Consider the following 14,072-nt stretch of genomic DNA (forward strand, 5'->3'; position numbering starts at 1 on the left):
CAAAGCCTTTCTCTTCCCCCTCCTGCTTCCCTTCATTGGCTCTTCTTTCATATAAACATACAAGAACGTCCTCACTCCCATCATAGGACCTGCTCATAGGTGATGCTCAAAACCCTTTGCCATTGGCTGGGCTGCCACGGTGATGATGGAGGTGGGTAAACTCCCTTCACAGACCCTAAGTGGAGTTTGAGCAGTGATCAGTTTCACTTGTGTCCAAGAATGATTCTGCTTATGAGTCAGCACCCATGAAAACCCCTATATTTCACTGGGAAGAAAAAAAGCCTGCCTGAGTGTTGGTGGCCTAAGGAGAGCTTGGTGAGAACTGTAGCTTAAGTAAGGTGATCCTCTCTGGCTCCATTAAAGACCAGGCTCCACCACGGAAGCACAGTCACATCTTCATTAAGCATTTTAGGAGCAGCACCGGCAGGAGTGCATCAAATGCTGACATCATCCCCAGGCCAATTAAAGGAGCCTTGTGTCCTCATTACGCCCAGTGGGGAAGAGGAGGAATACATTCATCAGGAGGAAAATTTTATTTTATTTTCTTTTGTAACTTTACAGTATTGTATTGGTTTTGCCATATATCAAAATGAATCCGCCACAGGTATACATGTGTTCCCCATCCTGAACCCTCCTCTCTCTTCCCTCCCCATACCATTCCTCTGGGTCATCTCAGTGCACCAGCCCCAAGCATCCAGTATCGTGCATTGAACCTGGACTGGTGACTCATTTCATACATGATATTATACATGTTTCAAAGCCATTCTCCCAAATTTTAAATAGACTATGACTCCTAAATCTTATACCTTCTAGGAGACATTAGTTCTTATAGCCTTAATTACATTTTTGACCCCTATGATCAAGCAAAGGTACCAACTTGGGAAGTTAAATTGCACCATCTGACTGCTGTCATATCTTCATGAAAGAATTTCAGTTTATTTCCTATCTCATCCCTGTGAACCAGAATTTATTAGGCTCTTGGCCCTGCCTCATTTTGGTTTCCGAGCTTTTTTATATCACTGAAACTTTGGCATTCACCTTCCTTTCCCCTTAATTTTTGCCCATTCCCCTTATTTAAACACAAAGCAACCAGAACAACTAAACTGACAGGGATTAGTTCTTACTGTAAGGATCCCAAGTGAGTGAGCTGGCTTAGTTCTCCATGGGTCATTGTCACTGACAGAGCTCTGTGTAGGGTTGGGGAGTTTATTACACATACCCTGGACCTTTTCCACCATCCTCCTTCTCCAGGTAAGGAGGCGACTGGGGTACACCAAACCCCTAAAGAGCAAAGCAGGGTGGGGTACATGCCGTGTTCAAGGCCAGATAAAGTCACCAGGCTGCATGAGGGGTTAGGAAGGAATGTTATGAGAATAAGCCAGGACTCTGGGGAATAAAATATTTTGTGGGTGAACAATTGGAGATCATTCTTAAAAGGCGGGGGACAATGAATGGATAAATAAAAGTATAGAATACTTTAAAAACTGTCACTTATCCCCACTCTTAGGACTTCTCCAACTCTTTTTTTTCCATTTATTTATTTTTTAATTGAAGGATAATTGCTTTAAGAATTTTGTAGTTTTCTGTCAAACCTCAACTTCTCCAATTCTTGATTTCTAGGGTGAACATTTGTAAAGCATCTTTCTCCTTGCATTGCAAAAAATTTTCTCCAACCAGAAAGTCAGATAACATATTTTTCATTTAGTTTTTTTTAATTATTTATTTAATTGGAGGCTAATTACTTTACAGCATTGTGGTGGGTTTTGCCATACATCAACATGAATCAGCCACGGGTGCATTTGTGTCCCCTGCTCCCATCCTAAACCCCACTCCCCCTCCCTCCCCACCCCATCCCTCTGGGTTGTCCCAGAGCACAGTCTTTGAGTGTCCTGTTTCATGTATCAAACTTGCACTGGTCATCTATTTTACATATGGTAATATACACGTTTCAGTGTGTAGCCCATCTTATCTCATTTTGTATCCTTACCTAATTCCTTCTTTGAGATTATTTTGAAACAAATTATATCACTTTTATATAAATACCCTAGCACATGCATGCATGTGTGTTAAGTCACTTCATTCATGTCTGACTCCTTGCCACTCTATGGACTGTAGCCCACTAGGTTCTTCTGTCCATGGGATTCTCCAGACAATACTGGAGAGGGTTGCCATGCCCCCTCCAAGGGATCTTCCTTACCCAGAGATGGAACTCAGGGATAAAACCCACATCTCTTATATCTCCTGCATTGGCAGGTGGGTTCTTTACCACTAGAGCCACCTGGGAAGCCCACATACCCTAGTAACTACCTCTAAATATAAGCTCTTAAAATATAACTAGTATATCATTATCACACCTAAAAAAATGAAAAATAGTTCTTTAATATCATCATACATTCAATTAATGTTTGGTGTTGTTGTTTAGTTGATAAGTCATGTGCGACTCTTATGAGGCTCCAAAGACTACACCCCATCTCTCTGACCATGGAATTCTCCAGGCAAGAATACTGGAGTGGGTAACCATTCCCTTCTCAAGCAGATTTTCCTGACCCAGGGATCAAACCCATGTCTCCTGCATTGGCAGGATTCTATGCACTGAGCCACCAGTTAGTCAGTCAGTTCAGTTCAGTTGCTTAGTTGTGTCCAATTCTTTGCAATCCCATGAACCGCAGCAAGCCAGGCCTCCCTGTCCTTCACCCTCTCCCAGAGTTTACCCAAACTCATGTCCATTGAGTCAGTGATGCCACCTAACCATCTCATCCTCTTTCGTCCCTTTATCTTGCCTTCAATCTTTCCCAGCATCAAGATCTTTTCAAATGAGTCAGCTCTTGGCATCAGGTGGCCAAAATACTGGAGTTTCACCTTCAACATCAGTCCTTCCAATGAACACCCAGGACTGATCACCTTTAGGATGGACTGGTTGGATCTCCTGGCAGTCCAAGGGACTCTCAAGAGTCTTCTCCAACACCACAGTTCAAAGCACCAATTCTTTGGCGCTCAGCTTTCTTTATAGTCCAATTCTCACATCCATACATGACTACTGGAAAAACCATAGCCTTGACTAGAAGGATCTTTATTGGCAAAGTAATGTCTCTGCTTTTTAATATGTTGTCTAGGTTGGTCATAACTTTCCTTCCAAGGAGCAAGCGTCTTTTAATTTCATGGCTGCAGTCACCATCTGACGTGATTTTGGAGCCCAAAAAAATAAAGTCTGACACTATTTCCCTATCTGCTTGCCATGAAGTGATGGGACCAGATGCCATGATCTTAGTTTTCTGAATGTTGAGCTTTAAGCCAACTTTTTCACTCTCCTCTTTCACTTTCATCAAGAGGCTCTTTAGTTCTTCTTCGCTTTCTGCCATAATGGTGGTGTCATCTGCATATCTGAGGTTATTGATATTTCTCCCGGCAATCTTGATTCCACCTTGTGCTTCTTCCAGCCCAGCGTTTCTCATGATGTACTCTGCATATAAGTTAAATAAGCAGGGTGACAATATACAGCCTCGACCTACTCCTTTTCCTATTTGGAAAAGGAGTCTGTTGTTCCATGGCCAGTTCTAACTGTTGCTTCCTGACCTGCACACAGGTTTCTCAAGAGGCAGGTCAGGTGGTCTGGTATTCCCATCTCTTTCAGAATTTTGTGATCCACACAGTCAAAGGCTTTGGCATAGTTAATAAAGCAGAAATAGATGTTTTTTCTGGAACTCTCTTGCTTTTTTGATGATCCAGCGGATGTTGGCAATTTGATCTCTGGTTCCCCTGTCTTTTCTAAAACCAGCTTGAACACCTGGCATGGTTCATGTATTGCTGAAGCCTGGCTTGAAGGATTTTGAGCATTACTTCACCAGCGTGTGAGATCAGTGCAATTGTGCAGTAGTTTGAGCATTCTTTAGCATTGCCTTTCTTTGGGATTGGAATGAAAATGGACCTTTTCCAGTCCTGTGGCCACTGCTGAGTTTTCCAAATTGGCTGGCATATTGAGTGCAGCACTTTCACAGCATCATCTTTTAGGATTTGAAATAGTTTAACTGGAATTCTATCACCTCCACTAGCTTTGTTTGTAGTGATGCTTCCTAAGGCCCACTTGACTTCATATTCCAGGATGTCTGGCTCTAGGTGAGTGATCACACCATCGTGATTATCTGGGTCATGAAGATCTTTTTTGTATAGTTCTTCTGTCTATTCTTGCCACCTCTTCTTAATCTCTTCTGCTTCTGTTAGGTCCATACCATTTCTGTCTTTTATTGAGCCCATCTTTGCATGAAATGTTCCCTTGGTATCTCTAATTTTCTTTCTTTTGTGTGTGTGTGTGTGTGTGTTCAGATATGATCTTTTTTTTCCTGTTTATTTATTTATTAATTTTACTTTACAATATTGTATTGGTTTTGCCATACATAGACTTGAATCCACCATGGGTGTACATGTGTTCCCCATCCTGAACCCCCCTTCCACCTCCCTCCCCATCCCATCCCTCTGGGTCAACCCAGTGCACCAACCCCAAGGACCCTGTATCATGCATCGAACCTGGACTGGCGATTCATTTCACATATGATGATTTACATGTTTCAATGCCCTTCTCCCATTTTGAAAATTATTTCTGATGCCTGGGAATTATACTTCTCAGGTGACTTTAAGGATTATATTTCTGGACCTCGCAGGTGGTGCTATGGTAAAGAACCCGCTTCCCAGTGCAGGAGATGTAAGAGACGCAGGTTCAACCCCTAGATCTAAAAGATCCCCTAGAGGAGGGCATGGTAACCCACCCCAGTATTCTTGCCTGGAGAATCCCCACGGACAGAGGAGCCTGATGGGTTACAGTTGGTAGGGTCACAAAGAGTTGGACACAACTGAAGTGACTTAGCACACACATGCACATTATACAAAGTAAGGAAACTGATGTTCACAGAGATTATGCGACATGTTCAAGGTTACACAGCAAATTGGGGACAAAGCAAGGACTAGAAGTCAGGCCTCTTGTTTGCTGTTCTAGGCCTTTTCCTAGAAAGAGCCACGACAGTGGAAAGAGCAATGACAGAAATTCGGCTGTCATGGATTTCTAAACACTGGGCATTTTCTGGTTGTGAATATCTAAGTTGTGAAATTAAAAGACGCTTACTCCTTGAAAGGAAAGTTATGGCCAACCTAGATAGCATATTCAAGAGCAGAGACATTACTTTGCCAACAAAGGTCCGTCTAGTCAAGGCTATGGTTTTTCCTGTGGTCATGTATGGATGTGAGAGTTGGACTGTGAAGAAAGCTGAGGGCCGAAGAATTGATGCTTTTGAACTGTCGTGTTGGAGAAGACTCTTGAGAGTCCCTTGGACTGCAAGGAGATCCAACCAGTCCATTCTAAAGGAGATCGGCCCTGGGATTTCTTTGGAAGAAATGATGCTAAAGCTGAAACTCCAGTACTTTGGCCACCTGATGCAAAGAGTTGACTCATTGGAAAAGACTCTGATGCTGGGAGGGATTGGGGGCAGGAGGAGAAGGGGACGACAGAGGATGAGATGGCTGGATGGCATCACTGACTCAATGGACGTGAGTCTGAGTGAACTCTGGGAGTTGGTGATAGACAGGGAGGCCTGGTGTGCTGTGATTCATGGGGTCGCAAAGAGTCAGACACGACTGAGCGACTGAACTGAACTGAACTGAACTGAATATCTAAGGAGCAGAGTGTCCTAAGAAATGCTGTCTACTCATCCTGCCGAAGCCGAGTGAGAGGCATGGTTACATCACCCAAGATGACCCCTTGCTCCAGGGAAAGGTGTTGCAACGCAGAGTGCACATAGTGAACTCCATATTTTGTGACAATTTCATAGGTGTCACCTGTGACACCATGACACTTGTGAATCATAGCCCCTGAGACATGTGTCCTGTGGTCTTCAAGCAAGAGTCAGCAGCCAACCACAACTGTGCCTTCTTAGAAACTTGCCCTGAACCACTAGCCACATGCGTGGCATGATTACTTCCTGGCATGATTACTACTAAAAGCCAGCACATGTCACAGCCTCACCCAGGCCCCCCTTTCGAGTCAGGAGTCTGCCCTACATAAACACTGCCCCTCGACACACCAGAAGGAAACACGTGGGAACCTTGGCCTTCCGGGTATGATATCTAGCATGCCAGCTGCTCCTAAAGGGCAGGAATCCTCCTCCAGGGAACCACAACATTTGTTAAACAACCTCACTCTAATCTGATGCCAAACTGTGTTTTAGTCATGCCTGCTTTTTTTTTTTCTTTTTCACCATAACTATTTTTGTACATTTTATTGTAATTTCTTCAAAGCCCCATCTGCTGGCTGAAATGATCAATAGAAAGCCCCTAACTTCTTCTTGCACCCAGCCTTGTGAAAATGGTATCTTAGTATTTGATTATTTAAAGTACTTTGAGTCTTTAAATAAACTCACAGACATAGAAAACAAAGTTATGGTTACCAAAAGGGAAGTGGGTGGGGGGATAAACTGGGAGCTTGGGATTGACATATACACAGTACTACATTCGAAATAGATAACCAACAAGGTCTTACTGTGTAACACAGGGAATCCAGTATTCTATAATAACCTAAATGACAAAAGAATTTGAAAAAGAATAGATATATGTAAAACTGAATCAGTGCCATAAACTGACATAACACAACATTGTAAATCAACTGTCAGTTCAGTTCAGTTGCTCAGTCGCGTCTGACTCTTTGCGACCCCATGAATTTCAGCACGCCAGGCTTCCCTGTCCATCACCAACTCCCGGAGTTCACTCAGACTCATGTCCATCGAGTAGTCCCATATAAAATAAAATTGTAAAAATAGATAAAGTACTTTGGGTGTTTGAATAAACCCAGGTGACTGGTTTGGTCACTGACACCAGTGATCATTTTCAACGTTTTTCTGAAAAGAGTGACAAGTGAGACTAAACCTGCCCTTGGTAAAGAATTTGGTCTCTCTAGAAAGTTGTTTTTACTGCAATTCCTACTTCCCTCAAAGTTGAGTTTAATTCAGTGGGAAAGGATCACCTTTGCCAAGAAAAAGTTTCACAGTGAAAAAATATTAGCTCTGAAGCCAAAGGAACGTGAATTTGGTGATGCGTTTTACACCGTAAACTCTGGCACATACTTAACCTCAGAGCCTCAGTTCCTTGTTTGTAGAGTGGGAATAATAACAACTGTATGCAGTAATGAATTGAAAATTGCTTGTGGAATCCCTGGGTCAGAATCAATGCTACTGAACAGTGCTAATGACATGAGCATTTTAGGAGAAAGAATTCTGTGCCTATGGAAAGGCAGTCCAACATCCCATTGAGCTTAAAGCCTATGCTCAGTGCCCTCAAAGTATACGTCTTGAATAGTTTCCCATCCAATAGCAACTGACAATGATCAGTTTTTCTATTGAGCCCTTTTTGAGGATAACCAAGCTCTACTTTTAGGGAAGGCTGCTGGGAGTTAGGGGAACCTTAAAATCTCAGCTCCATTTGTTACAGTACAAACTACCACAGTCAACAGTCTGCAGATGTGAAATACAAAGAAGTCAAGAGTCTTTTCTGGAAATAGCCCCCTGGACAAAATTTCCTGGTACAAAGCTTAAGAAAAAGTCTTTCTCGGTAGCCTGGCATAAGCACCATCCTTTTTGAATAAGCAAAACATGACTATGCCCCTTTTGTGTTGTTAGAAAGCCTGGAAGCCATGGGTCCAAGCCAACTGGATCTTTGGTCTTCCCCCAGGGCAGGAGGACCTGACTCTTACAGATTTGACAGACCCCATGAATCTTAGCAGCTAGAAGATGAAACCTGGATGTTGAATGCGCTGGGCACTGCCTATCAGGAAAGAGAGATCAGAACTTCCCTGGTGGTCCAGTGGTTAAGACTCTCAGCTTCCAAGGCAGGCGGCCAGGGTTCGAACCCTGTTCGGGGAACTAAGATCCCACACACTGCAACAGAGAACTCGAGTGGCAACTACTGAGCCTCTGCTCTCTGGAGCCCATGTGCAACAAATAGAGAAGCCTGAACACCTCAGTGAAGACCCAGCACAATTTAAATAAATAAATGTCTTTTTAAAAAAAAGGAAAGGAACAAGTATGTGAATATACAACTATTTCCAAAATATCTTCAAAGATGTTCTAAGAACTACAATGTTGAAAATATGCCTGATGGGACTTCTGAAATCAGAAGCTGATTTCAGAGGGAGCTCAAGGGAACAAATTAAGATTATTATTATTAAGTTAAGATTACTATCTTAGATTAAGATCTTAATAAATTAAGATTATTATTAAGATTATTCCTCCCCCTGGGAGGACGAAGGGGAGCAAGGGCTGCTTTGTGCAAAAATTAAAAAGTCAGGAACAAAGAATGTTGCAGCACCATCTCACCCAGCTATGCCCTGGGCTCTGAGGATAAATACTGCCCTCAGACTGACTGGATTGGGGCTGGAACAAATTTCTCACCAGCAAAATAAAGCCATTTTTAAGTGGGCTCAAGGAAACCCTTAAAATACCAGCCAAATCTACTACAACTGCCCCCATCTTTTAAATATTGCAAACCTTAGAAATATGGTAACAATAACCCGGTGTACGAGACAGCAAAAGAGACACTGATGTATAGAACAGTCTTATGGACTCTGTGGGAGAGGGAGAGGGTGGGAAGATTTGGGAGAATGGCAATGAAACATGTAAAATATCATGTAGGAAACGAGTTGCCAGTCCAGGTTCGATGCATGATGCTGGGTGCTTGGGGCTGGTGCACTGGGACGGCCCAGAGGGATGGTATGGGGAGGGAGGAGGGAGGAGGGTTCGGGATGGGGAACACATGTATACCTGTGGCGGATTCATTTTGATATTTGGCAAAACTAATACAATTATGTAAAGTTTAAAAATAAAATAAAATTAGAGAAAAAAAATGTATTCTCTAAAAGAGAAAAAAAATAAATAAATAAATAAATAAATATTGCAAACCAAAACCAAAGTGTAACTACCTATGGCATATTTATCTCTAATGATTATGTTTCATTCCAAAAATTAAAACTAAGAAAACACTGTGTATTTTAACAGTCAAGAATTCTTGAAAATTCTCAAATTTTTATCCCAAAGTTTAACTTTTTTGGGCAAAGTGAGTCCAGAGTCCCTAGAAGTTCTTAGTGGTATCTAGGGAAAATTGCCCATATAAAAAAATAGTTCATTATTCAGAACACCTGGTTGTGTATATGACTCTACAGACAAAGTGAACAGATAGAACTAAGAATCTCTCTCCCAAATTATACACTTGCCCATGCAAGCGCTCTCTAAGCAAACACAAAGCCTTCCTGTTGATCTAGATCAACTCATACCCATTGTACGGGCTTCCCAGGTGGCTCATTGATAAAGAACCTGCCTGCCAGTGCAGAAGACAGGAGTTTGACTCCTGGATGAGGAAGATCCCCTGGAGAAGGAAATGGAAACCCACTCCAGTATTCTTGCCAAGAAAATCCCATGGACAGAGCAGCCTGGTGGGCTACAGTCCATGGAGTCCCAAAGAGTTGGACACCACTGAGTAAGTAAACACCACCACCACCATCCATTGTAGCAACCCAAGGAATACAAACTGGAGTCTCTGAGGACCCCAAGTTCACTCACTTGTCTTCTGCGAAGCTTTTCCCAGTAATGACATTCTTCCCTTGGGGCACATAGTTCCAGTATTCTTCCACAATCCCAATGTGGTATGTTCTGGTGACTGCGCCAACCAGCCCAGACAGACCCAGGAGTGTGAGAAGAAGGATGCTGTCAGCCTGCCACTTCCAAGGCATTTGTGGATGTAACTTGGGCCAGCAGCCTGCACAGGGACCAACCCTGCCTGTCCCTCCCCCTCACTCCCAGCCAGTTATAAATAAGGAATGGACAAGGCCCAGCTCCTCCTCCTCAAGGAGTTTGGGGTTGGGACAGAGGCTGACAACTTGTGTAAGCTCGATGAGGTAGTGGCTATGGTGACCAAACTTTTGCCAGCTGTCCAGGAAATGCATAACTGGCTTATTTACTTACTGTACAAACCAAACAGGTTTGGTTCTGTAAGTCTCGGTGCTCTGCTGTGACATTGGTCTTTTATCTTTGCCAGGAATTTGCAAGGACTGTGTGTAGCCAGTCAGGCTCCACTGTCCATGGGTTTCTCTAGGCAAGAATACTGAAGTGGGTTGCCATCTCCTTCTCCAGGAAGAATGTCAGTGCAAAAAGTTAAGCTGATACCTTCCTCCTGCTTCCTCTGTTTCCTCTACACCTACTTAAAGGAATATATTAAGATTGGAAAACTAGGCTGGTCTGCATGGAGCACCAGGAAACAATCCCATGCACCAGGGAAAGCTTCATCTCTGTCCCACAGGCAAAGGGAGTGATGTAATCACCCCCCGCCATCTCCAGCTTGTTTTATGAGGCTACATGAAACAATCAACTCACATCATAAAGTTTATAACAACATTGTAAAACCTCACTAATTCTCCATTTGCTCATGCACCATCTCCCTCGGATTCTCTCAAATCCCATCAACAAAAACGAGGCACCCAAACCCCCTAGTTCAGTCAAAATTTTACAGTCCATCACCCCCAAGGGCAGGGAGCTGCCTTTCTCAGGATGAAGAAAAATCATAAGGGAGAAGAAGGAGAATGCCCATTCACCTGTTTACTCGGATCTGTGACCTAGAATCTCCGTATTGAAAGAGACCTCATCCAACCCTGGAAGACAGCCAGTCTGATTCCCCTGCAGAGTTGCTTTTGAGACAGCAGCCCTGGAAGGAAGGAGATGCCCTCCTGGCTGGGCTTTGAGGTTAAACAGACCTGTGTTTGAATCCAGTCCCACCATTTACTGATTGAGTGGCTCTGGATAATAACTCGATCTCTCTAAGTTTGTAAAATGGGGGCAGAGGGATTATTCAGAAAATTTAAAGGATGACCTAGGAGCAAATCTAGATGAGCTTGGGATTGATAACTTTCTAGATACAACACCTAAGACACAACCCATAAAAGAAATAATGGATAAGCTAAACTTCAAAAATAAATGTCTACTCTGTAAAAGACACTGTCAAAAGAATGAGAAGAAAAGCCACAGACTTAGAGAAAATACTTGCAAAAGACATGTCTGATAAAGAACTGTTATCCAAAAATATACAAATAACTCTTACTAAGTCACTTGCTAAGTCGTGAAGATCCCCTGGAGGAAGGCATGGCAACCCACTCCAGTATTCTTTCCTGGAGAATTCCATGAATAGAGAAGTCTGGCAGGCTACTGTCCATGGGGTCATGAAGAGTAGGACATGACTGAGCATGCTTGGACATTTGGAAATATCCCAAACCAAATAGCCTTTTGTTTATACCACAAAGAAGCACACAGTCTTAGTATGCTATCAAAAACATCATTAGAAAAAATGCCACACAATTCTTTTAGACAGGAGAAGCAGAGGCATAAATAACACTGATCAAAAACGCACAAGTTAACTTTTCTGTCCAGGGTACCACCTGAGGCAGGTACCACCTAGCTTCTGATTCAAAACAAAGCCCCCAGAGAGGACCCAGTGCACGGGAGGTGCTGGAGCTGATGAGATTAGTGCACTCAAGCTATTTGAAGCAGAGAACATGGTTACTGAGGGGCACAAGGGCCCAGGAAAGAGTTTACTAAAAGCAATGAAATAAAGTTCTGAAAAGTTTGACATTCTTCCTTACTCTAGGACAATAAAGATGCTACTCAACAAGCACCTGAATTACATAAGAGCTCAGGAGTACAAAAGTGTGTGAGTGGATGCTGTGTTCCTATGACACTCATCTCTGAAAACCCATTGCTAAATACAAGGTGTTGGAACTTCCCTGATGGTCCAGTGAATAAGAATCCACCGTACAGTGCAGGGGATACCATTCGATCCTGGTCTGGGAACCAAGATCCCACATGCCATGGAGCAACTAAGCCCACGGGCCACAACTACTGAGCCCAAGTGCTCTGGAGTCCACGCGCCACAGCGAGAGTCCACGAGTGGTAACAAGGATCTTGGATGACACAGCAAAGACCCTGTGTGCCACAAGGAAGATCTGACACAGCCAAGTAAATGAATAAGTTTTCCAGTAACAAGTAAATAAATAAATACAAGATGTCATGGACAATGTCAAGAATTTGATTAGGAATTCTGTAAGTAACCACATGAACAAATACTTTCAATTCCATTGGACACTATTCAGACATACATAAAGCAGAGAAATGCAAGATTTGTAAAGCACCCACTATGTGAGATGGACAGTCCAGATATTCACTCCATGATTTCTTCAATATGCTCACCAGGTTTAAGATATGGTAAATCTTGATGTCAGGCATAGTAGAAGAGAAACATATTTTTGGATCAAATCATATTTCTCTGAAACATAGTATGGGCTATTTAGACAATAAAACTTTTAGTGTGAGAAGCCAATTCAGATAAATAGTATTCCTGCTAGCCTTAGCTGAGGTGTCATTTTAAATAAAAAATAAACTGTGAATGACCAAATTGACTGTCTTGTTCTTTAGCCTTTTTGCATTTTTTAAGAGAAATATTAAATACTCCTTAAGAGATTTTCAATATCCCAAACTCTGACCAAAAACTCTCACCACTCCAGGCCTCTAACTGCCCTGCCACAGTAGATCTTGGCTCTTCAACCTCCTTGGGACCCCCAGTTTCTTGATGGGACCTCTTTATTGATATTTCTTACTCAGAGCCTTAGGGCTTCCTGGCTGCTCTCACAGGGGCCAGGGTGACCTTCCTGTACACAGATGGGATCAGGTCTCTCCACCACTTGAGACTTTTTGGCAGGTTCCTATGGCCTTCAGGATAAGGGCTGATGGCCTTGACTTGATTTTCAAGCCTGGCCCTAATCTGGCTCCTAGGGACTAGAGCCCTCTCCTCAACATTTGGCCCAGGCTCTGATCATCATCGCCACCATGGCCAGCAGTGCGCCCTTCATTGTGCTGCCGTCATCACTTTGTAGATGCCTTTGCCATAGCACTTGTCACACTCACACAGCACAGTCATCATCTGTTTGTCTGCCCTCCCACACAAATACCCATCAGAGACTTCTTATGGGCAGGGACTAAACTTTATTAATCCCTGTGTTCCCAATGTCTGATATTAAATGGTGAACCAACACATGCATAAATGAATGAATGGATAAATAAATATGTTAGATGCTACCAATATGTACCAAGAGCATGTTATATATTGGTTTCTATGCAAAACTCTTTACATGCATTATCTCATTTAATTATAACAACATCCTTATCAGGTGTGCACCATTTTATCTGCTTTACAGATGAGGAAACCAGAGTTTAGAGGGGTTCTGGAACTTGCTCAATTCCCACAGTGGTAAGCAAAAGAGTTCTGTGAGACTCCAGTGTCAGATTTCTACCTGGTCCACTTAGACCAAGGAGAAAGGGGAGCACCAGACATTACGGTTTCCTGCTTCATTCTATAGGAGGACTTGCTCACTTTAAAGAAATATGTCAGGACTGTTCAAGGACGTGTCCATTGAAGAAGGTTCACCAAATGCCTTCTCCCAGCCCAATCCATGCACCCCTGACAGCCAGTTAAATTCAGTTCAGTTGCTCTGCTGCTACTGCTGCTGCTGCTAAGTCACTTCAGTCGTGTTCGACTCTGTGCGACCCCATAGATGGCAGCCCACGAGGCTCCCCCGTCCCTGGGATTCTCCAGGCAAGAAAGAACACTGGAGTGGGTGTTCAGTCGGTTAGTCATGTCCAACTCTTTGCAACCCCGTGGACTGTAGCACGCCAGGCTTCCCTGTCCATCACCAACTCCCAGAGCTTACTCAAACTCATGTCCATTGAGTCGGTGATGCCATCCAACCATCTTATCCTCTGTCGTCCCCTTCTCCTCCCATCTTCAATCTTTCCAAGCATCAGGGGCTTTCCAAATGAGTCTGTTCTTCACATCAGGTGGCCAAAGTATTGGAGTGTCAGCTTCAGCAGCAGTCCTTCCAGTGAATATTCAGGACTGATTTCCTTTAGGATGGACTGGTTGGATCTCCTTGCAGTCCAAGGGACTCTCAAGAGTCTTCTCCAACACCACAATTCAAAAGCATCAATTCTTTGTTGCTCAGA

At 43.2% G+C, this 14,072-nt stretch overlaps 1 protein-coding gene and 1 pseudogene across 1 annotated transcript in view; one reads left to right on the plus strand and one right to left on the minus strand.

The window, feature by feature from the left end:
- Window positions 1–9,760, minus strand: part of HEPHL1 (hephaestin like 1) — a 91,601-nt gene extending 81,841 nt beyond the window's left edge. The window contains exon 1 of the mRNA NM_001192511.3: window positions 9,591–9,760. Within this exon, the coding sequence (NP_001179440.2) occupies window positions 9,591–9,760 (170 nt within the window). The remainder of the gene's footprint in view (window positions 1–9,590) is intronic.
- An 87-nt stretch (window positions 9,761–9,847) lies between these two features.
- LOC100297728 (cardiolipin synthase (CMP-forming)-like) overlaps window positions 9,848–14,072 on the plus strand; it is a 41,006-nt pseudogene continuing 36,781 nt past the window's right edge.

Source organism: Bos taurus, chromosome 29 (assembly GCF_002263795.3).
Source record: "Bos taurus isolate L1 Dominette 01449 registration number 42190680 breed Hereford chromosome 29, ARS-UCD2.0, whole genome shotgun sequence".
Lineage (NCBI taxonomy): Eukaryota > Metazoa > Chordata > Mammalia > Artiodactyla > Bovidae > Bos > Bos taurus.